The 25,536-nt window shown below is 36.3% G+C and overlaps 2 protein-coding genes across 13 annotated transcripts in view; one reads left to right on the forward strand and one right to left on the reverse strand.

Annotated features, from left to right (window-relative positions):
* The window catches only part of LOC122823076 (ankyrin-3-like), a 100,866-nt gene that overhangs the window by 62,949 nt on the left and 12,381 nt on the right, over positions 1-25,536 (reverse strand). For 6 of the 12 annotated variants that reach the window (XM_044102312.1, XM_044102323.1, XM_044102317.1 and 3 more), the window contains exons 2-7: positions 14,004-14,105; positions 12,961-13,059; positions 9,918-10,016; positions 6,741-6,839; positions 2,247-2,432; positions 1,298-1,321 (exon numbers count right to left, since the gene is read on the reverse strand). In XM_044102312.1, the coding sequence (XP_043958247.1) occupies positions 1,298-1,321; positions 2,247-2,432; positions 6,741-6,839; positions 9,918-10,016; positions 12,961-13,059; positions 14,004-14,105 (609 nt within the window). The remainder of the gene's footprint in view (positions 1-1,297; positions 1,322-2,246; positions 2,433-6,740; positions 6,840-9,917; positions 10,017-12,960; positions 13,060-14,003; positions 14,106-25,536) is intronic. The other 6 variants (XM_044102324.1, XM_044102318.1, XM_044102322.1 and 3 more) reach the window with 1 other exon arrangement.
* On the forward strand, positions 22,383-25,337 carry LOC122823078 (microfibril-associated glycoprotein 4-like). The gene is made up of 6 exons (XM_044102325.1): positions 22,383-22,397; positions 22,480-22,522; positions 22,904-23,101; positions 23,726-23,822; positions 24,038-24,205; positions 24,286-25,337. The coding sequence occupies exons 2-6, from the start codon at positions 22,517-22,519 to the stop codon at positions 24,534-24,536; spliced, it is 720 nt and encodes a 239-aa protein (XP_043958260.1). The 5' UTR covers positions 22,383-22,397; positions 22,480-22,516; the 3' UTR covers positions 24,537-25,337.

A 25,536-nucleotide genomic window follows, 5' to 3' on the forward strand; every position in this document is an offset into this window, starting at 1 on the left:
TAGCACTGGCTGGCCAAATGCAGGTGAAAAGAATAAAAAGAAACTGCCCATAACTGAGCAGAGGTCAAACATGCTATCAAACCAGAGCAAAATTCTACTTTTATGGCAAAATTACTCTGCTTGGCCATTGAACACATCACTGTAATTTAAAGCAAACCAGCACCACAGGACCAGATATTACTCATTTAATTAAGGATTACAACAGTGGAGTTTTTATAAATGTTGAGCAATGAGTTAATATTTAGTAAATTTGAGATTTATCTTTTTAAGAAATTTTAAGCTTAATATATACAAACTATTACATCTAAAGCTGCAGTTAACTGAAAACTAAGCAAAGTAGGTTTGCTTTGCTGTCAATTTTTATTTAAAATTTGTTTCTGTTTGCTGATGACATGCTTTAATCTGACAGGAAATAAAGAAATAGCACAGGCAGGTAAACATGCATTTTCACCCAAATCTAGTTATTAAAACCCTGCTTTGAATAAAAGATTAGCTCTATTCAGAAAACCAAAATGTTTGAACTAACTTGAATTAAAACTCCTCAATACAAATGAATGTTTTATTAATAAAATTTCAGACAAATTTGATTAATTTGTCTGATTTCAAAGAATCAGGCCAAACATGTGACATGATGGTTTTGTATTTTTTCACTATAATTAGGACTGATTGAAAGAAATTACAACAGATTATCAAAATCAATATTTCTGACAAATTCAATGTGTTCCATCAACATGACAAATTCAATTCAAAAAAGTTGGAATTTTAAAATGACATTGCATAACAAGTAGAGATGGCAATCTGGTGATCGCACACTCAAGAACAGCAAATCCTACCAAACTTAAACCTGACCTGTTTTTGATCAGAATGCCTCACTGCTTTCCTTTTTGTACACAACTTCTGTTTACTGATAAGTGTGGCAGGAGATGAAACAGTTTTCTGACCTTTGATCCTAAACCCTAACTCTCATCTCAAGTGTCAAATGTTCTGTAACTTATGGACAAACATGGGGCAAAAGAGAACTGTGATTTGTGACAAAACACACTTTGTCATTTACGAAGCTTTGGAGCTCTACTGGAAAACCTAATAACATCTAAAATAACAAAACAAAACTGTCACTGCATACATACAAAGCAACATCTGAATGTGAGACGGGCTTAAAAAAACAGGCACAGAGGTGAGGTGCAAAAGCATTCATGCCAGCATTTAGCATTCATGCTAGCAGACGGAAGGCTTTGCAGTGGAGAGCGTGAATGAAAAATGAAAAGAGGAGAAAGAGGACGAAGAAAAGAAGATGTACCTCTGTTGTTCTATTCACCATCATCTAGAAGGGAAAAAGGAAGAGGTAGGGAACGGAGGGGTAAGAAAACAGGAACAAATCAAGGGGGGAAAAGGTTGTACAGGAAGAGAGAATGGGGTGGTTAGTGCACCACAACAAATACAACAGCAACGCCGACATGGTTGCACCAAGCTCTCAGATGGATATGGGGCGATGCGGTTGTAAATAATGAAAAGAAATAAACGGGAGTCACAGCAGCATACACAAAAGGAAGATGAACTGAAACTCTGCCTTGTGTTGTCTGCTGTATGTTTCATCATTATGTGCACTAGAAATGTTTATATAACTTAAGCAGTAATGACTTCTACCACCTTATATGTTTGTTAACATTTCTTCAGATTGTTAATATTTTAAATGCAAGTCTCCAATCTTTACTTAGTAAGCCTATGATTCCTATTTATTTACTAAACTACAGTCCCCATTCATTTGAACGGGGATTCAAGTTGGAATGGGGGAATTGTAAGTTTAAATCTTGTTTCCTACAAGTGAGAATAACAAAAAATAAATAAATAAATAAAAATAACACCAAATACAAGTGAAAAAAAAAAGACTTCATGTGTCCAATACTACCAAAAGAAAATAGGTATTTTAAAAACTAAGAATAAAATCAAGGATTACTTGTGTTCACAATTAATCCTTGATTTTATTCTAAGTTTTGGAATGTGGAAGTTTTCAGATAATGACTCATTCAGTAAATTACTACCTTTAAACCTTGAGATATTGATGACATTTCTAAATTTAAAAGAATGTTTTATTGCTCTTAAATCTTGCAGATCCTCATTGCAAATATAATAGGTTGATGGGAACGAAGGTTCAGAAGTACAGGTTTTGAAAAAGGAAACGCATCATGAATCCCAAACCCGCTCACTGACACTAAACTAGCACAGAAGCTTTTGCTGCTTCTCAGTACCTTTGACTCAACATCTGCATTGTGGTCGTTCTGCAGGAGGAGGGCGGCGGCCTTGGTGTCGTCTTTCCGGGCAGCGATGTGCAGCGCTGGGAGTCGGACCTTCCCCTTGGTGTCGTTTTCCAGTAGGAGGGAAACCACCTGGTCATGGCCCTGCTGCAGCGCCACCGCCAGTGGAGTAAAACCATCCTGTAAGTCAGCAGAAACAATTCAAGAAGACATCAGTGACTTCTGTTGAAAGGTGGAAATTGTTGACTAAACATGAAAACATATTAAAGAAAATTATTATTTTTTTTAGTTCTTACTCAATCAGATAGTTTGTATCAATATCAAAGCATTAGCATTACTTTTTAATTGTGCATTCTGCTGATGGCATTTTTAGTAACTATCCAATAACTATCTACTTTGTTGGTATATTATCAGTTAGCAACAACTAACAATTTATGCCATTTGGGCAAGCAGAATTCACTTTACACTAACTTAGCATTTTTAACATTACAGTAGATGCCAGTGACACCTAAGAACAGATGTTTTGTGCTACAAAGTGATATACAGCAGTGTTTCCCAACCCTGGTCCTCAAGGCACCCCAAGCGGAATGTTTTAGATGTTTCCCTATTTAACAAACCCCATTCAAATGACTGCAATTCAAAAAATGTCTGTTCATCAGCCATCTATTGAAATCATGTGTGTTGAAGCAGTGAAATGACTAAAACATGTAGGGCAGTATGCCTTGAGGTCCATGGGTGAAAAACACTGATATACAGTATATACATATAGTATATTAGCAATAGGGATGGACAATGTAGACTTAAAGAACAATAGTTTGTAGTATTTATTGTGATGGCAATAACAGTGATAATAAAAAGGTACTGCATCTTCTTTCAGTCTTTTATAAGCGACTGCATGTCACACCCATACAATATGGTACAATACAACATGACAGAATATTTCTTCATTGTCAGAACAAATCTGAAAATTGTCCTGCATCACAGCTCTAGTATTTACAGACATTTATACAAAGAAAACAGAATCAAAACTGCTATTGAATAACACACATTTGACCTAGGTGTCAGGGTAATAGTTTCCAATAAAAGTGTCATCCAGATCACTAAACAGCAGACGGTGCCTGGATTTTAAAATTCATTAATATTTATTGATGTTCTTTTGGGTCCAACACTGGAGTAAATAGTAAAACAAAAAATCTCAACAATTCTGCCAGTCTTGGGGTTTTCAGAATTCATCACAATAAATCTAAATTCTTATCACAATAGCAAGTTTTTCACAAGAATGATAAAATATTCAATAAATGTCTATTCCCACGTAGCAGCCAAATTTAGCTCGTTAGCTAATTAATTGAACATTAGGGACAGCCACAGGTGAACAGCTGGAAAGTGACATCTTGAACTTTAGTAGCATTTTAGTTCACCTTAAATTAATAATTAGTTTGATATGGAATTACAGCTCTCACTAACTGGTAAACAATAAAACAATTGTGCAAGTTGAAAGGTAGGTCTGAACTCTGACACAAGTTACTAAGAAACAATTGCCATCTTCAGAAAGGCTACTGTGGCTTTTTGATTTTTCAAAACTGTCTTCGTCAGATGTTTATGCCCAACAGATGCAGACACTTGTAATAAGGTTAACTGATGCTAAACTGATATCATGCAAATGAAATTTGGCTGAAAGCACAAAGCAATCTAAAACCACTTAGCATGTTAGACAATTCAGTCCTACAGATAAGTGCTTAACTAGTAGTTCGGCGTCTCGCTGTAGGACAAAATTGAAAGGGAATACAGCTGCTAATAAGACTTCAAATGAGGAGCAGAGAAAAACCTAAAAACACACAAACTCAAATGCAATGATTCTCCTCAGTTATGCGATAAATCCAGGCAAGGCAAACGAGCAGAAGTGTGGGTCATCAGTGAAAATAGCAAGTTTCTGCTTGTGTGACAAATAAATGTATATTTACGCAGGGCACAGACCCTCAGGACAACACAAGCTCAGCATCATTACACACCCGTACATCAAAGACATCCTGCACAAAACCGAACAGAGGCGAGCATCTACACAAACAAACACACGTCAGCATGTACACACACATTCACAGCCTGATCCACAGACACAGCTCCAAAGTGGCGCACACAGCCACACCCGAGTGAACACACATATATTCAAATGCATAAATTTAGCCTTTTTTGAGGATTTCAAAAGTGGTGAGACACACTGCAGGAAGCATCTCGTGTTTAATCTGCCTTATTATGGATTCATGTAACCTATTTAATGCCCTAAAAATACCCTGATAGACAATAAAAGATGTAGAAACAAAACATGAAAAGGAAGTTGATCTTTATCTCCTTTAAAGATGGCAGTGACACAGCATTATTCTGTTTTGCTAAAACAGTACAGATTAGATTTAACCACAGACAAGATGTTTTATCATGTAAATGGGACACTAACTCGGAAGGGAAATGTAAACAAAATATTACCTGTATAGAAAAAGGAAAAAAGAAAAAAAAAAAGATGCTGGAAAATTTCCAATTTCTCATGCTATCTTGAAATATTTGAATCTGAATTATTAAACACGCTGAGATGCCTCATGGAGGCATCAACATAGATATGTTTGGTTGCATGAATTATTCACTCTATGTCCCACTGGAGGAGGCAGGAGAAGAAGGTTAGGGGAGGGGAATGGTGGGATGTGGTGGAAAACAGACCGAGGATGAGACAGATGCAGACTAAAAACGAAACGACTGAGACAAATGAAGGAGGGAAGACGAGGGAAACATGGGATGAGGTGTGATGGAGCGGTTTGTGGAAATGTCAAGGACAACGCTCTGAAAATACAACACTGGATTTTCAAAAAATGTACATGGACAGTTTAAAATGTGTTCAGACAACAGAAGAGTAGATCTTCATCATGGAATCTTCCAGCAACATTGTTTTTGTAAAAAGGATGCAGACCTCTTACATCTATCTATAGGCAGGTACATGTTGTACTGTAAAGAGAGAATATATTTGTTTAAAAAGACAAAATAGATCAACAAATGGTTTAGAAGTAAGCACTGGATCATGATAAATATCTGTTCTTCTGCCAAATATGGCCCCAGAAACAAAAGGTCTCTAGTTAATGCAGCATTCCTTCCATATTAGGTAAAAACTGCAAACAACAAAAATGTCTCATAGTTTAAAATTAGGAAATTGTTTTATCTTTTTAACCAGCTTATGGTTTGTAGAGAAAGGTAGGGTAGGTACAGAATATGACCTAATTTTTACTACAATTAAAGATTTTCAACACATTTATTTTTGTCGTGTCTGCCTTTTATACTTACTGAAGCTAATTATGGAGTTTTTTCAAGATATAAAAACATTTCAAATAAATAGGAATAAGTCTTAGTCTTTGTTATCCTGTTTTAAAAAATATAATAAGGTGAATTTGTAAAATAGAATATTTTTAATTTGATATCCCAGCCAATGTAAACATGCATCAAACAAAACAATTTTTGTAATGTATATGAATAAAAAAAATATGTTTATTAAAACACTGATAAAATGTAATACTTACATAGATTACATAATTCAACTTCTAAATGTTACATTAAAGTCAACCTAAAACTAAAATGTTTTGTTAGTTTCCAAGTTTAACCCTCTTCTTCTCAGAGCCTCACCAATGCTCAATATGGTGACCCACTGCAGATGAATTAGACCAAAGCTTCTAGATTTTCCCCAAAACATTCAGCATGAGTTGATTAATGTTATTTTTTATGCTTGCAGGAGTTCTAGATTTTAAAAGTGAAATGTTGTCTGGTCCTTGGGCTGAAATTATAGAATCTTTGAGTAATTAATCTAGTTATTATTTTTTACAATTGACAACTAAAACTGTTTCTGATGTTCAGGAATGTTTTTTTGTTTTGTTTGTTTTTTTCTTATTTGTATGTTTACGTAAAATCTTTGGAAAATAAATAAAACATCTTTGCCAACAGTCTTTCGTTTTCAGTTAGTGATAATAGTCAGACCTACTGCATGCTGGTGGCAACAGTTGCTAGTAAACATCATCTGTGTCCCAATAGGACAGTGTGTTTGTCATAGTAATGCAAAGATGTCAGCTTTTTGTCAGGCTGCAGATGGCTCACTCACAGCGCTCTGCTTGCTCACGTCAGCCTCACAACGTCACTGATTTCTCCCCGTACAGGCAGCTTAAGCAAGCCAAGGTCACTCTTATCAAACGTCATCGTCACACTGTGCTCATATTTCTCCTGTAGTCATTCATCTCCCCGAAACTCTCGTTCTGAATCATAATTTCCAGCATCTCCTAAATGACCCACTAGTTAATGGCATCCATTTGCCAGAGATACTTTTTTGTGATAATGTTTGAGTTTAATTCCAGGCGAGTTAGTTCAGTGATGGGTAGTTGGGTCAAGAATTGTGCGAGTGCCTGCAAACATGTTTTATAAGTACTTTTATTGGCAGAACTTGTGTGTGTTTTTTTTCCTTCTTACCTCTGTAGCGATGCTCTGACTGGAGCCGTTGTCGAGTAAGAACTGCACCACTTCCAAGTGATTCTCCTGCGCCGCCATGTAGAGTGGAGTAAAGCCATTCTGGGAACAAAAGCACAAAATAATCCTGTTTTAGAGAAACAATAACATCAGATACAAACCAGATTCTCAATCTAAGCCTGTTTGACTCACAGCCCTGTAACATTAATGCATTTGAATATTAGCTAGAGTACAAAATACAAAACCATCCGGTGTTTAGGTCTATTAGTGTAACTTTGTTACAGTCTGTTTTCCTTCCAGCAAAAGGTACTCATGCTTCAGAATTTCAGTGCTTTTCCAAGCTGCTTATTTCCAAGATGCAACCTGAAAATTGTTTTGTTTTTCTCATAGAACGTCTCCTGTTTTGTAGTCAGCAGTTTCTTTTTTCTGACTGAAGTTTTAAGTATTACTGTCTTCATCTCTGTGACATTGTTTTTTTGTTTGTTTGTTTGTTTTTTGTCTCTTTCCAATCCTCTTAACCTTGCAATTCAGTTACATCAAATTGTTGCTCAAACTCAGCCAGCGGGTAGGTTTTGTATGAACTGCTAAAAATGGGTCGATCTTCTCTGATGTCATTTCATAAGCATTTTCTTTTCAGGCAACATCAAGATCCTGAATGTCTTCAAAGGGCTGGTCGTGGTGGAACAACTTAGTGAAACTACCTACTAGACTGTAAAAATATTGTTGTTTTCTGTATTCAATGAGTACTTCTTTTAACTTATATTCACATTGAAGTAATGTGGCATTTTATTGCACTGCTAAAATAGTATTTAAGCAGACAACTGTTATCTTGACATTATGTCAGGCTGGATTTGATCCACGACCCCTGAGTTTGACACATATGCACCAAAACTTAAAATTCCCATCAATCCATGCTGCAGGCAGCAATTATGCTTGCATTCCAGCGTTATTGTCTCACTTTCATTTTGGAAAAAGGTTGAAACACTTTATGTTTGATCTTTGTATGTAAATTGTGTAAAGCACTATATTTCAAAGTTAATCACCCAAGTCCAACCCAGGAACAGTGAAAGTTGGATGTTTTTAAAGCAGAGAGAACTGCAGTAGCTCTCTCATGATGTGCATACTGTCGCCTCCACACATACCTCGCACCTGATAGCAGTGGAGATAAAACCCGACCTGCTGCTGAGGTTACTGTGGAGTATGTGTTTGTTTTTGAGAGGTTGCTACTTGACACTTTGAAAGAAGTACGCATCACCAAACACATCACTTATTAGTCAGCCTTTTGTTGCTATTTCAACTTGCTCCCCTTTTAAAATTTGCACAAATTTTAAAAGGAGAAATTATTGCCATCAGTCAGACTTCTTTGTAATTTTTTAAAGTGATTTTGATGAATGTTTTTTTCATTTTCGTCTAGAATGTGCATGAAAGAATATCGAGTCTTCTTAAAAAAAATAGTACGGGCAGTTACTTGAAAAACAACTGTGCAGCAAAAAAGCAGTATTTGATTGTTATTTCTTTAAAGAACATCTTTTATTTATTATTTTAATAACCTCTGGGCCCATTTTATAGGCCCAGAGCACAATCTGGGCCTATAAAAAAAACAACAAAACCCCCCCGCAAGTATAAGTACTGTTTGAGCACTCCTCTAACAGACAGAGCTACTAGCACTCATCGGTTCAGTTGTGTTTTTCTTCAACACAAAAGCCACAAATGGTGCTTCTGCCAACATGAACTCTATTCTGAGTTTTCAATTCAGTTCAGTTTTTTTTATATACAAAAATTATTGTCCTCAGACGAAAACATTGTCTCGAGGGATTTTACAAAAGAAGTTATTTCAATTCTTCTTTCTTCTGTTTTGCAGTTATATTTGAGAACTGTAAAATCATAAAAATATCCAATTGGTCCTAGTTACCAAACAGTGCATTAAGCTCAGTCTATTATTCAAATTATTTAAAAAAAAAAAGGCCAAAAAACTTTCTATCCAAGAAAACCCAGCAGATTACATCGAGATGCTGTATGAGCACAGAGCAACAGTAGACAATCACTTGAATTGTGTTATTGACTTTACAGCAGTCCCTCATACCAAGCATTCACATACACACATTTAGGTGTGTTCCAAAAAGCAACAACAGTACAGCTCTTCAATGGAGAAATACTTTTTTCATTAAAAATCTAATGTTGAGGGGTTAACAAGACACATAACTTGCTATAGGTTTCATGTGTACAGAAATGTTTTTCCATAATAACCTAGATGATTTCACTGTATTATTCCATGCTTTATGAGTCTATGTTTTTAAGATGTAAATATCTACAACAATAAAACTCCTATTTTCCCTAGTTGAATATTTATTTAAAGAGATTTGATGTTGTGTTTAAATTAATCAGCTGTAAATTGCTGTGAATTCAGGAGTCCTGGAAGATGTGGCCTGATGAAGGAAGTGAAATCCTGCGGCTGCAGCACTGCAGTGGAGCCAGAATTGAAGAACTGCTTGAAACGAGCATTAAAGGGCCACAAAAATTTCCTGCAAGGTAAGCAAAGGAATTTCAGTGTCTGAACAATCCCCTTTCTCACTCGTCTTGATTGTGTTGATCAATCACGGAAAAGATTCTCATGGAGATCAACAGAATCACTTCCACTAACATTTAGTCAACAGAAACAAATTAATAGGCATAATACTAGTATATAAAAATGATTAAACTCCACACACTTCCAGGTTTTTATTTATGAAGAAACAAATACTCATTACTATTCAACATTTTCAGCTTTTGGTACTGATCCATTTCGATGAACGTTAATAAAGCTTCCCCTCCCCCATCACTGACAGGCTCCAGCAAAATGAAATTCATGATTGCTGAAGAACATGGCTTGAGTTTCTATGCAGCCTTACACATATCAATGACAACTTATTGTATTTTCCTACTCTCAGCAGCTTCTGCCAAGGATTTGACATTGACATTATTATGGGTCTTCTAGTCACAGAGTCCACTGTGTGCGTGTGTAAACGTCTGTGTTGACTATTGAATATAGGCCAGGCTGCATTGCAAAACTGCTGACACAGCACACACACAGCCCCAGATGGATGCTTTGTGTACAACAGCTTGCGCTCACATTCATCTGTATACGTGCGCACACTCCACTACACTTTGCACTGTGTGTGTGTGTGTGTGTGTGTGTCGTACCTGAGACTGCGAGTTGACGTTTGCACCATTTGTGACAAGCTCCTTCACCACTTCACTCTGCCCAGCAAGGGACGCGATGTGCAGGGCGGTGTTCCCTTTCTGTTCGAGCAAACAAGCAGGAAACAAAGATGACTTCCAAGGTGAGGGCAGTGGCATGAAAACTGCAGACTGCTACTAACATCCAGATGAAGTGGATTCTCTCTCAATGCAAAGAGAAAAATAAAAGAAGAGCTTTAGAATTAGTTGGTTGTACCTCCAAGTCCAGAAGCTGAACTCATATTACCTCTAAACCAGAAGACGGTTCTAATATTCTACAGATCTTCAAAGTTTAAAGCCTGCAATATGTTTCTGGTGTGAAGGGAAATTAGACAAAGCAGCTGCTTTATTGCTTTTGCTTCAAATGAACTTAGAATCAGGGAATGATCAACAATCTTCAGTGATTTATTTACTGTGAATCTCAGTACATAAACTCTGAAAAACAGTTTATATACTCTTTCTTTTAAAAAAGGCTTTGATCAAAGTTTCTCTCTGCATTCTTGTAGAGAAAGCAGGATTTTTCTTCTCTAATATTGACACATTTTAAAAATGCGTTTGAATGCAAACTCTGTAAAACGCTGTGGTATTGAGTGTCACATACAAAATTATAGAACTTACGGTGGACTTTAAAGTTAACAAAACAAATGAGATGGACAGAGGGAAAAAAACCTATGCAATCACTGAAATAAATAATGTTCAGCCAGTCAGAAATGTTTCCATCCTGCAAACATGAAATTCCTAAAACTTTAGTTTAGTTCCACCCAAAGAATGCCTTCCCCCCCCGCCAGAGAATTTTTTTATTTATTTATTTTTTTTTTACAAATTTTTGTCTGAATTGGTTCTGATTCCTGCAGTGAAAATGCAGTCAGTAGAAAAACAATTCCAGAAAACTACCTGGAAGGATTGCCTATGGGAAAATATCACTGTGGTGAAAAGCAAATAACATGTTCACCTTCACATTTGACTGTCAGAAAAAAAATAATTAAACACAATGTGGTATCTTTGAGAACTGTAAAATTATAAAAATATATTTTTAAAATCCCATTCACTACACTGAAACTAATTTTAACATAATCGTGTGTTTCACTTTGTTAAACCTAAAAATGGCAAAGCTCTCAGCAAATCTTTGTACTTGAAAAGGTAGAAAATGTTTTTTCTATTAAATTTGTAGTTGCAATTGTGATGAGAGTTTTGTTACAGTGCTACGAAAGTCCTGTAAATGAATTACCGTAGTCATTTCAAAGATAATTTAGAATAACATTCTGCCCCCCTGAGGACATGTATAAGTGTATAAATTTTTTTTTCAAGTTTTGTAAGTCTTAATCTTCTTACAAATGGTTTTATCACAAACTCTGAAGTAAGAATCTGTCTCAGTGATCTAACTCAGCAAACCATACATGATTTTTGATCTCAAAAACTCTTTCAGTTCAACAGACAAAAGTATCACAACTCTCACTTGTTACTACCATCCCATGAAGTTCAAAGTGAAAAAACCCCAACACAGAATATTAATATTTAGAGTCTTCTGAACAAAATAAACATTAAAAAAAAGAAAATATAAATATAAAGAAAAATCACAAAAACAGCATTAGAACTTATGCAGTTAGAGAAACAACAATCAAATGTACATGTTGATAAGTGTGTTGAAGTGGTTGTTATGACACACACACACAAACACACACACACGCCTTCACACTGTTTAAATGGATGCACCTGTTTCATGTCTGAAAGCTACATAGAGCAGCAGCTGTTGCCATTCTGTCATTCCTGCTGCCACTCAGAAAAACTCAATTTTACTCACTGCAGTACAGAAATAGGCCAGAATTTAATGTTGATATTGCATGTAATAATAATAATAATAATAATAATAATAATAATAATAATAATAATAATAATAATAATAATAATAATAATAATAATAATAATAATAATAATAATAATAATAATAATAATAACAACACGGGTGTGTGATACCACAATGTACTATAATGTTTGCTTCTGAATTCTGGTCTTCAGGGCTTATGGTCCTTTATGTTTTAGACGTGTCTCTGCTCCGGCAGACATCTAAAAAATGTTGGACTTGAAAGTTAACAAAACTTTAAGGTGTTGTTCACTTTTCTTCACCAAGTGAAAATGGTAATCAGTGATTCTTTTTAGCATTTTTACTATTAGGTTGAGCAAGCAGTCGACGCATCTGAAGATCTGTTAGACGGTGTTAATGTTACACCTAATGGGTAACATTAAAACAGTAATCTTTCCTGGAAGCACTTAAATGCGCCATAATTTATACAACCATTTAGTTTTCATTTTTACTTAGAAATTGCAAAGTATCCACTACTTTTACAGATTTAAAATATACTTAGAGATTACTTACTTTACTTTTTAGATTACTTTCTTATATTGTTATGCAGAGATATTTGCTGCCCAGGAAAGGAATTTGAAAGAACCTAGAATTCAGGAAAACTACTTCCAGATCAGGGACATTTAGTTTTTATTACTACTTAGAAATTATGGAGTACTTATAACTTTTACAAAATTTGAACAAACTTAGAAAGTCCAAGTGATACCTACTCACTTTTACTTTACCAACTCAGAACAGGGATTAGAAAAAACTTAGAATCCAGAAAAACTATCCTGGCAACTCAGAACTGGAATGGATTATCGGCATTATTAGATTCTCTTTCTTCTTTTGCTCTTTCCTTTGGTTTGTTATTTTGTTTGTAGTTCCTTTTTAATTCATGTCAAGCACTTTGTATTGTCTTATTGCTGAAAATGTGCTATATAAATAAAATGACCTTACCTTACAGCCAAGAAATGCATAATGTAGTGAAATAGTGGGAATATTCCTAAAACAAATCTGAATTGATCCGCCCCCCCAACACACAGCAATTCATCTCCTAAGATGCCATTAAAGCAATGTGACTTTGGGAAAGTGCAAATTCAGCAGATTGCTGTTGTATTGTGTAATGTACTGTCTGTGTTCATGTGACCAGTGGGTGCTACCCACCTTGGTGGCTGCATCCACGTTGGCGCCCTGCTTAATGAGTTCAGCCACCACCTCCACATGGCCCTCCTTTGAGGCCAGATGGAGAGCATTTAAACCATTCTGTATGGAAAAAAGAGGGAAGACAAGATTGAAGTCATGAAGAGAGCAATCAAAACCAAGAAAAGGGTTTGACAGGTCTAACAGAAAAAGAGTCTACACATCCCTGTTGAACTGCACAGTCTTTTATGATGGAAAAACATAGGAGCAAAATAAATAATTTCAGAATGTTTTCCAAAGTTAATGTAATCAAATGTATCAAATGTTTTAGAGGAAAAGTAAAAATCACAAACTGCAAAACTGGCAACATAACTGGGAAAGTCTTGGGCTAGCACTTTGTCAGAGCACCTTTCGATTTTATGACTGTTCTGGTTTGGGTATAGGAGTTGTCAGTATGGAAAATCTTGACTTCACTAAATTTGTCCACTTTCTGTACAAAAATCTGTCAGACTGTAAGGTCGTCTCACGTGCACAACTTTCTTCAGGTTATTTCACAAAGTTCTTATTTGGTTTAGGCCTGAGCTGTGGCTGGGTCATTCCAAAACTTTAAAGTTCTTAAGGTGAAGTCAATGTTTTCGTTTGTTTTTGTTAAGTTCTATGCTTTGGCTCTCTGTCATGATGAAAATTAAGTTCCTCTTCATCTTTCAAGGAGATCGACCTCAAGTACACTAGGCATGAAACATACATTCTCTCACGCTTTCATGCTTTCGACGGATTTCTTTATTTATCTTTACAAGAGATAACTAAAGAAAGATTAAAATTGATATATGAACATGTAAGTGTGAATAAAATATTTAAAACCGTATCATTATTTTCTTTGTTTCCAATGGACTGTATAAAAGACACTCGGCATTAAATGTACAACACATCCAGTACTTGCCACTGACATACGCAGGTCCATTAAAACCTTCTTGATCAGAATGGCAGTTTCAGATTTTCAAGTTTCCAACATTTTTCTTTTTCTTTTTTTTTTCCCCCTTTTCTGGTTATCAGTATGATACGCTTACCTGATTGCAAATGTTAATGTCGACTCCATTCTTCAGGTAATCCAAAGCTTTCTCAAGGTTTCCGGCCCGAGCTGCGCGCAGATAACAAGCGTTCACATCCGTCTGCAGAAAGAGAGGAAACAGAGAAAGTGGAAGGTTCATTATCTTGGCAATCCGCATTAATTACGTAGATGCATGGCAAAAAAATAAATAATACTAACCTACTCCTTGTTAAGACCTAATAAACATCAAAGCAATCTAAACAATTTCAGGAGCACTTAAGTCGGAAACAGTGGCTCACTGATGTATAGTATTCCTCATAACATCTTCATCACCCCTGCACTTGCACATGCCTTCAGTAAATCCCTCAAGGATCATATGTTAAACATCAAACAAAAAAAAGAGGTTAACATCAGGGCGGTGAGCTCAGAGAAGGCCGCATCTAAGCCAGAATAGGTTCAACGGTTTGTGTGGGAGGTTTTTGGCGAGAAGAATAAATTCATGAAGCAATACATGGTTTTCAACATCTCTGTTAGAGTAAACTGTACTGCAAAGAGCCGAGAATAACCAGGCAACATGCAAGCCAAACGGTTGAGACATTTAGCACGTCTTGGATGACGGTTTTGTTCGAACCAACACACTTTTCTCCACATGACTTTATTTCAGAGCCATTTTTTATTTTGAAGTATTGATTTTATTTTCCAACCTTCTTTTATTTTGAAGTATTGATTTTATTTTCCAACCTTTTTTATTTTGAAGTGTTCATTTTATTTTCCAACCCTTTTTATTTTGAAATGTTGATTTTATTTTCCACTCTTTTTTTATTTTATTTTGAAGTGTCAGTTACACAGATATGATTGTACAAAAAGTTTATTGTCTGTGAAATGCCAAGACTGTTAAGGCCAGTGCTGATAACTCACATTAATCATGGCAACTGTCATTTGACGAAAAAAAAAAAAAAAGTTGAATAATAAACAGTGTGGTGTTTTTAATTACCAGCAAGTTTTTCTAATCCCAGCCTCTTCTAGATGCAGCCTCTACACCAGGCGAGCAGCAGAGATAATTTAATTATTCTGTCACAGCTTCCAGCTCACATAAGCAAAGAAATAAATATACTCCCACACGTGTGATGCTATGTGTGAGAATTTTATGGTATTATTGAGTTGGTAAAAGCAAGACAGCTGTGTTATGCATCACTGAAATGGAAACTAAGAACCAGGTAGTTGATGTGAATAGTCAGGGTGTGTGTGTCTGATTTCATGACTGCAATGCTGAGCTGAGCTTCAGTCCACCACACCCATGGAGTCAGATGTGCACATTCTCCACATGCCCCTTATCCAGTTCTTGTTTTAGCACCAACTGCCAACTACTCCAGTTATTTTTAGATGGAAATGTATTTAGATGAACATTTGAAATGCAACATTTGCAACATTGCTTCTGATTTTGCCAAAATAGTTTCTTTGATGGTGTTGCTGCTTTTTGGGTTTTTTTAGAGGTGGGCAAAAGGAACAAAATAGCTGTGGTAAGAGATGCAAAGTTGACACTTAGTGTCATTACAGTACAACAATACACTTAGTAGTGTAATGTTGCAATAAAAGTGCTATTATTTACTTAATTAAACTTCATGACCATCGTCATAAAAATTTATGAAGACTCCTTCATGTTCATGAGGTCCAGTCATGTTTATGACATTGTCATGTCAGTCTTATGTACACTCCTTCAAAAAATGTTTACTGTTAATCAAGTTGACAAAACAATAACTTCCTAATACATCTGAAGATAAATATAAAACTAAAATGAGTAAGGTTAAAAAAAAAAAGCCACTATGCATTTCGACTCAATTTGCTTCAAAGTCAGTTTGACATATTTGAAAATGTACAAACAAGCAAAACAAACCGAGAACTGAGAGGACACTAGTTTTACGTGACTTATTGACCTGTCTCGAATTACACACAGCAATGCAATCTGCACTGTAATCTGTGTTATTGCACACAGATTACTGGCTAAAGCTGGTTGCTGAGGTCATTTCCCACTCGCTGAATGGTTCTTATCTCATATCATCGCTGCACATTCACAAAATGTGGAGGCAGGATGGAGGCGGGCCTCACCAGACAGACGCTATGACATCAGACTCACTAACTCAACTGCAAGTGTACAAACCTCTAAGCAAATGGCTCATTAATACACATCACAAAACTGCAGCTCAGTGTTTGTCTCTTTGGAAATTATAGTTCCATATCATCAACATTCAGAATCAAAACAGCTTTCTGCAGTGATAAACTGCCTGAGGAATGCTCCTGTTGTCTTGGTTTTTTTTTTTAAAGTATTGTAGAAAATTAGAAAAAAAAAACAACCACCTAAAGAAGAAGACTTAAATCATAGATGTGTCTGTGTGTCTTAGATGTTTAGGTATGTCTAAACATCCAGTCTGCCTTGTTAAGTGAACCCTTTTTACACTTTGAACCCCATCCACACGCAACTCTTTTGCGTCCATATCCTGACTGATTGATGAACGTTTTCAGCGAATGTAATAAATCTTCAGCAAAAAGTGTGAAAGGATTGGTTTGCTTTCTTTGTGACAAATATCAGTGTGTGTCACAACCACTCTGAAACTTGATATTTTGTTTTTTTTCTCAACATCCAGTAATTTTTGGAGACACATTCATCATTCTTTTAAAAACTATTTAGTATAAAAACAAATCAGCTCTTATTCTAGCTAAAATAAGACGATACAAACACTGCTTTTGATATGTAATATATGACAACATGTTAAAGCATGTCTCTGCTTTAACAGATTCACCAGGTTTACAGACAGCCCTTTCTGTCACTGTTGTATGAAAGCAGAATATCTCAGGATGGTGTGATTCTTGGATTCCTGAAACCCTGACAGAGGTTGCCAGGCAGATTGCCAAACCTTTTCAGATGAGATGTGACTTGGCAGCATATGGAGTATAGAGTATAATCAGAGGCCCAGCTCACACATCCACCCTCATAAAAACTATTCCAGCCATTATGAAAGCCATGCATTTATCGTCGTTGATTAAACTAGACTGACACACATTTTTCATTTTGTGTAAAAGTAAACATGAGGCTTTGTAGGCTGAAGATTGTAACCAAAAAGTCAATTTGTCCTGCTTTGTTAAAAAAAAGACAAACTAAACTAATCTTTGTGCCAAGTTTCTGAAAACAACAAGTACATTATTTCCTCAGTTTGAGACCTGATTGATGTAAACAGCTGCATTTTAATTATAAATCGTATCTAAGCTTTGGAAGCTAGTTGAATTGAATAGTAAACACAAATGTCTTTCCTTGGGTCGCAGAGAAACCACACAGTTTTTGTATCTATCAACATGCTCCTGGCATAATTTTGACTGAATGTTTAACCGCTATTTTTGACATAACTGATAGAATTTACTTAATTTAGTTGGTTACCTCTTAGGGACCCCACTTTTATGCATAATTACTACATTTGAAGATGTCTCAGATCTGGGTTACTCCTGAAGCTCAATGTCAGCTGTAGCCACTGGAAAACCAGTTTCAATGTTTAGGGCCATTGTTCTAGACAAATGTCAAGGAGCAGGACCATCAAGCTGCTGATTTAAGGTGAAATTAATGAACTTGCAGGTGCAGTTCCTTCTTCAATGCCACACCCACCAAAACAACCCCACAGCATGCTACTGCCACTATCAGGCTTGACAATTGGCAATTTTCTTAGGTTTCAAAGCCTTCGCTTAATTCCTGTGTACAAATGTCTCAAACTTGATCTTGTCAACCACACAACACTTTTCTCTAGAGGGTATTTGAAGAGGAACAAGGGCTTTTTTATGCCTGCTAGAGAGTCCATGTTGGTGTTAATATATCGGGGGTTTTTTGGGGGTTTTTTTTATCTTACAGTTCATTGCAGACTTAAATCTTGGTTATTGTGGTGCATGTGATGGTTGAAATTTGACAGTAATAAACCCAAACATCACGAATCAAGAAAGCCAGCTAACTTTTTGTTTCTGGAACAGCTCTTACCTCAAGCCTACTAACATTTTGCGGCCTATGATAAAAAGTCACATAAGTGCCAACAAACCAATAAGTTTATTTGAACTCTAAAAATTCAGCAAAGAAAAGTGTTCAAATAGCCAGCTGGAAATATGCCAAAAGTTTGCTAGGTGGCTAGAAAAAGCGTAAGGTATCTTTCATAGCTGCTGAAGGTCATTGGACAAAAAACAAATTAGTGAGGAATAAGTATTTATTTCAACCTGTATGTATAATTTAAAGCCTTGTGTGGATTAGAATACAGTTCTAAATAACTCAAAACTGAAATGCTTAGCTCTTGTTTCTGAAAACCACTTAAAAGGTTTTAATCAGTCTGCTGTGGGAACAAAAAAGGTTCCAATAAATTAGAAATAAGACCAAATTATCCTGGCAACCATGTCTGTGAGAAGTATATGTGAAAACAGACTCAAACTCAAAGTTTTGGAAACACAACTTCACTCAGACTAAAAGGGAAGTAATGTGATGGATTGATGCATCTGCAGAAATTAAAGTTTTTTAGCATTTAAAAAATACTCAAAATGTGCATAACAAAGCCAGTGTTTAAATAACAGCGGTAAGCATAAATGTACCAGTTTACATATTCATGTCAGTCATGAAATTGGTCCCAACAGTGCCTTCCTATTTAAAAGAACCCTCATGTAATTCCTCCAAAAACAGATGAAATTTAATGATTTCCTCTGTGCCTCAATCTGTCACACTGGTTGGTGTCAAACTATCACTGTGTTGTTCATCGCAGTATTACACCATCCAGACGGCGGGGATTATCACAGGTAGAAGTAGAAAGACTCTGCCAATCACAGAGACAAAAATAATAATACAATTTAATGATGTTGACAGGTTTTGTCACAAACCGGGTGGAGATAGAAGGAACAAATGGTGACTATATGTGGAAAAGGAAACAACATCTACACCATAATGTATAATGGTTACGGGTGTATCTTCGCAGTAAAAAAACTAAACAAACAAACAAAAAAACAAAACAAAACTACAACAACAACAAAAAAACGACTAAATAACAGACAGCAATGCATGAAAAGCTGGGTACACAATATTACATAAAGAAAAAACACAGAGGAAGTTATAGCCTTTTGTCATATTGGGAGACTAAAAGTGCAACAGTGAAGTCAAGATCTTAAAAACAAGACAAGTTCTTATAGATACTTCCCAGAAATATTAAAAGGTTTTTTTTTTCACATTTTGTTGCGTTACAACAATCTTCAAAACAAACCAATAGAAATTTATGTGACAGGCCACTGCAAAGTATTTAATAAAAATTAAGCCATATGAAATAGACCTTTCTTTTTAACAAGCAAAAATCTAGCAATGCAATTCCTAATTAAACTAGTTACAAATTGTTTTTTTTACATTACTTAGGAGATTTTCTGTTGGAGTATACCTTGCTGCAAATTGTACTAGATTTTATTAGATGGATAAAGACAACATGGAGTATAACTGTAAGTGGAATGAGAACTATACATAATTTATAAAAACATTTATGAATGAAAATCTGTCAAGTGGAGTGATCACATGAGTTCAGCTCCCTTTAGTCTGATAAATTGAGTAACTTAATCTCTGTATGAATCCAACTGTTCTGTGAAGGTCGCAGAGGACGTTTAGAGAATGTCACTAAACAAAAATACCACAAAGATCAAGGGAAACGCAAGAGACAAGTCAAAAAATGGCAACTTGTCCTGAACAAGGAGGTGACAGTAAATTGCTCTGAGGGTCCTCTATTTTATTAGGGACAGAGAAGCTGGTCAGAGTTGCTTGAAAATAGATGGAGTTAAATACGGGCTACTCCTATGAGAAAACTATTAAAGCTTTATAATTAAGAAATAAACAAGAATTATGTTCAAACATCTATGCAGCATCCATCAATCCAAAGACTGTCCAAGCTAAGCCATGATTTCCAGTCTCTTTGTGCATGGTATTGGTTAGCTTTGCTCTTTGTGTGTTCTTGTGATGTGAAAACAACTCCTCAATGAAAATGTATCTGAGCTAGATAAGACACAGACTGTTCATAACTAATTCCCATATTCTCAGTTCAGAAAATCTGAACTATCCCTTTAAGAAGGCTTATACTGCATAGTGCATATCACATATCACTGTCACTGCTTCATACTGTAACAACTGGCTTTTGTCCTTTCGGTTAATGCTGCAATTATCAAACATCAACATCCACCTCGTCGTCTGATTTATTTTAATTTCTCCTGCCTGAGCTTTATCGCCTCTACTCCCACAAACACATTAGTTTCTTCCACTGTCCAAGGTCAGATGCCTCTGTCTATATTAGCATGTAACATGAAACAGTATATGCAGAACTCTGAATGTCCATACTCTGTAGCACAAATGCAGCAGCCATTTATAAATGTATAATCAGAGTGAAGGGTTACACTGAGACATACGCACACATTCACATCCTTACAGCCGCGTACTGCAGCAGAGTGGTGCAGTAAAGTTATCACTGCGACCTGTCCCATCCTAATGTCCCATCGCTCAACCAGTAGCCTCCACAGCATCACTGAATCCCACCCCTATGGATTCTACACACGTGTTAGCATGTGTGTAGAATCCATGGCGAGAGACGAAGCCAGATTGCAGTCAATGATGTTACAGTAAAGTATAGTGAGGACTTACTTCTGCCAAGTATTCTGCTGCTTCCTCCACTGCCATGTTTGTCAGCCTGCAGCTTAAAGTGTGAAACCTGAGCACTCAATGGCTGTGGTAGCTAGCCCTGGCCTGGACGCCAGGGAGAGAGGGATGGGGGCAAGAAAAGAGAGGGAGAAGGGAGGTCCTCACAGAGAGAGAGAGAGAGTAGAAGAGAGGGAGATAGGGGTATTTTGTCAAAGCTAAAAATACCTGGCTATGAGTGAGAAAGTCCAGGACAAGGAAGAAAAGCTTCAACGTCAATCTGGAACAAGCTCTCACTGGAGCAACAAGAACTCTGAGGACAACATGCTGCTCTATATGTGACTAAATCATACCAGCTGGGAGAGGTTGAAAATATCCTGTTGAGTTTATTCAATTCGGAGCCTTTACTTTAACATTAATTCCATTCTAACAAACCTTTGCTCTACTTGGGATTTCATAAGAAACAAAGAAGTTCATAATTGTCAAGTGGCAGAAAAAAAAACTTAAAATTCAAAATGTTTCACAAATAAAATTCTCAAAAAATAGCTGAAGTGGAAGTCAGTTTTTTTATATAGTAAAGGCAATAAAAGCACATTTATATGTGCTTTTATTGCTTTTCCGTTTTTTTTTTTTTTTTTGGTGCTATTTTTACTAAGCACTGTGTGACTGCTGTTTGAGAAAGTTGCTTTGTAAAAAATAATATTGACTTACTTATATATTATCTGAAATCAAATAAGAGCATCATGAAAACCACAAAACACAGCAGACAGGTCATAAAAAAAAACCTTGTGGAAAAGGTAAGGTTACAATATCCAACGACTTGAACATCTAACAGAAAAGTCTTGAATTCATCATCTGACCTACCCATGTCTGCACATTGTAAGATTGCACAAAAGTAAGATATTTGTGCTTAGTTGGATTTTTTTATTTTCTTGTAAAAATGCTTCTAGCCAGTACAACTCGTACCACTGCATGCTTATTATTGCTTCAAATTGGTACCGGATATTTGCATCCAGCAAAAACAGCTTTTAGTAGAAGCCTTGTTGTGTGGAGAAGTGTCTCCCTCTCTGGAAGCATTTTTCAAAGCAGTGAAATACAGACATGACGTTCTGGTTTAGATAGATTTGTCAGTCCATCTCCAGACCTACGTATCACTAGGGAGACATACTGATTCTCAAGTCTAAATGCACTCCAAAAACACCTGGAAGCAAAGATGAACCAGCTTCAAGATGATGAAAACCACCCAGAGTAGCTGAACCACGTTCGACCCACAATCCTCATCGTGAGAGAGCTCCAGAAAGGCAAAACCACTTTTAACTGACCAATAACTTTCCTCTGAACTATATAAAATTTCCTGTTGGATGCAGAAAATTAGTCACGACTCATTATATGAGAATTACTGTCGTGTTTCTTATGTCTAGAAGTAGCATTAATGTTTTGGAGTGGCTCCAGCCAACCTGCTTAATGAGGTAAAATTAAAGTGAGGACAAGGAATCCCTCCATTCTCAAAGATTTTGCATTACTTCCATTAAACTAATCAGGAAGCAATTTAGGCAGCACAGTTATAGCATTTGTACATGTAACACAGCAATATTTACGAATCAGTGAAAAAATAAACAGCATGACTTCAGGGGAAAACCGGGGAAAGTACCAAGTGTTGCAACCAGCAGAGCTGCAGTAATATAAAAGAATGTGTTCATCCAGTAAACTGACTGTGGTGTGACTACTCTCCAAAATAGGGTAAGTATATGAATGTCATCCGTTTAGTGGAACTTTAAATTTAATTCAGAAATCATTAAGCATGCATGTGCTCTCTTTTCAGCCAGTCGTGTTTCCAAATAAAAGGAGCTGATATCACAATGATGGTGAGAGTTGTAATAAAGAAAATTGACTTTCAGTGCCATTCCAATCACAAAAACTTTCACTTATTTTGAACATATTCTTCAGCCTTACTTGCTTAGCCTATTTCTGCACTTTAAGTTAACACATCTAACAATGTAAAGCAAAACATTGCTTTAGTTTAACATTTTCTTTCTTAGAAATACATTTACAGTATCAAAAGGCCTTTTCTTCCTTAAGAATAGACCTGTCTGTTTTTTCTTGTATAATTTTCTACATTTCTTCTGTATTTTCAGTTGTCTGTTGCGTTTCCTTTTAACAATAACATGCTGTCTTCATGTTATTGTCCTGTTCCCTCCTCAGAGTAACAGAAAAATTAATTTATGCATTTTATCTCTAATCTGCAGCTCAGAGTTGTGTTGGCATTGCTGTTGCCGGCAGCTGCGTATCAGTCGCCTCGGCCCAGAGACTGTAGCGACGTCTACAGGTCTGGCGCGGGTCTGGATGGAGTTTACACCATCTTCCCAGCAGGCCCCACCTCTCCTGTGTTGGTTTACTGTGACATGGGCAAAGATGACCTTGGTGGCTCTGCACAAAAATGGACGGTGAGGATGAGCGAGCAAAGTTCACTACAAAACAAACAAGTAACTTGATTTTTGTTTTCTGAGGACATCCATCTGTTTATGTCCGGGCTTTTATCCCCCTGCTAAGCTCCAACTTTATCATAACTTTAAAGCTGTGCTGGTTTATGGTTTTATTGGCCAAATAAAACTATTAGATGTTAAACTCTACAATAATGCAAATTTGTCAGGTAAGTAAATGGGAGAGGATTTTTCTAGACAAATTTCAGCACCTTCCAACCAATTTCAGGTTGAAATTGGTTGGATAGCCCGATTTCGACATTCTGGCATTTTTTTCTTAATGTCTTTCACTGTAGATTTCTTTCTACACTGGTTTCTGATTTGTTTGAGACCACATCTATTGAACTCATGAACTGCTACCATCTTCTTTCTGAAGCTCTCAGGCAGATGTTTTCAGTTTCAGCATGATGCTGCTCACCCTCGCTTCAACCCTAACCTACACAGCAACAGTCTAAGTTTCTGGGGTTTTAATGGGGCAAATTTCTTAAAATTTTGATGTTCTAATTATGTGTGTCTGCTTATTTCAGCCATTTTAAGAAAGGATTACTGTGGGGACATGATGATTTTTGTTTCTTTGTTTAAAATCAGGTGATTCAGAGAAGACAAGATGGCACAGTCAACTTCTTCATGAAGTGGGATCATTACAAATCTGGATTTGGGAATGCTGCTGGAGAGTACTGGTTGGGTATGACAAAACTAATCATGCTAAGAACTTTAATAAACATATTTGCTGTTGTTCTGTTTTCTTTTTTTCTGTGCTTATTTAGAACTAAAAATATACTTAATAGAGTCCTTCCCTTTCCAGCCTTACCCAGACTACACAGGAACCCGGCAGTCCACTTAAACATTGAAAGTTTAATTTTGTTTGCTGTTTTTTTTTGTTTTGTTTTGTTTTTCTAGGCCTGGAAGTAATGCACCTACTGACTCAAGACAGAAACTATGAGCTGAGGGTGGACATGGAGGACTTTGATGGTCAGAAGGTGTTTGCTCATTATTCTGCCTTCTCTGTTGGTCCAGAGTCTGAGGGATACAAGCTGAACCTGGGAAATTTCCTAAAGGGGGCAGCAGGTTAGACATCTAGTTCTTAATCAACAACTTTCAGAATGACTGTAAACATTTTTTTAATAAATATGATTTTCTTCCAAAAGGAGACTCTCTAAGCTATCACAACGGAAGGAAATTTACGACCACTGACAAAGATCAAGACGAGCATGACTCAAACTGTGCCAGGCTCACATATGGTGGATTCTGGTATGGGAACTGTTTCAGCGCCAACCCAAATGGTATCTACACCTGGGGTCCCTCACCCCATGCAGTTGGTGTGCAATGGAGAACTTTCAAAGGGCTTGACAACTCTCTAAAAACCATGATAATGAAGATCAGACCAGTTGAGGGGTGAAACCAGGAGAAAGACATCATGAATATGGCCTAATGCATTAACACAATTCCTTGTTACAGAGAACACACAACTCCAGTTGTCTTCAATGCTCAAATAACAGATGGAGACGTTTTTGAATTTTAATGTTTTTAATTTTAAAATGATTTATTAATCCCAAGAGGGATTTGTGGTAAGCTGTCAATGGCTGGACAACTTTCTAACATCAATATCCCCTTGTGATTTTGTTGATTCATTACACAGACATAGCATATTATTTAAAAATCCTGTTATTGGTCTTATGTACTTTTCAAACTTGCTAATAAACTGAATTTGCGCTTCAGATTTTCTGTCAATGATACAGATAAAAAAACACTACATTAAACTATTAAATCTATAGTGTAAAGTCGATATGTGTATATATGAGCTTTACCTTCTGAATTAAATTACTGAAATGAATTTTTTCATAAAAATTATACTTTTTAACAATGCAGTTGTGAATAAATTACTTGTCTTGAACACAGACAAGCAAATCTCTGCTCATTAAAATTCAAGTCCTCTGCCAGTCCCTGGTGGTCAGGCAGTAGTACTGCAAGAACTGCAACAGCAGACAGGCACTTGTGTTTAGGCAGTGAAAGGTAACCTAAAGAACGCCTATACTTCAAGTTTTCTTTCATTGTGAGAAGATGAAATTAGAAAATCTAAATAAACTGTATTTCTACTATATTAATTTATTTTGTCAGTGATATTAGGATGTGTGCAAGTTTGAAGTTCTGTGATGCATTTGTATACACTGACACACAAACAAAAGACGCTGATAAAACCTAGGTGTGTGTTTGGGGTTTCTGTATATGTGTATGTTATGCTGCATCTGATTCGCTGCTGAGAGCTGCTTTCTGATTGGCTGCTGGGCCACTGCAGTCTCTGTGTTCTCACAGCACTAAAATTACAGATGGAGGAGGATCAAAACAGCAGGCACAAACGCCTCATAGCGCCTGCTTTCTGTCACTCCTTTCACATACCC

Source organism: Gambusia affinis, linkage group LG20, assembly GCF_019740435.1.
Source record: "Gambusia affinis linkage group LG20, SWU_Gaff_1.0, whole genome shotgun sequence".
In the NCBI taxonomy this organism is placed as follows: Eukaryota; Metazoa; Chordata; class Actinopteri; order Cyprinodontiformes; family Poeciliidae; genus Gambusia; species Gambusia affinis.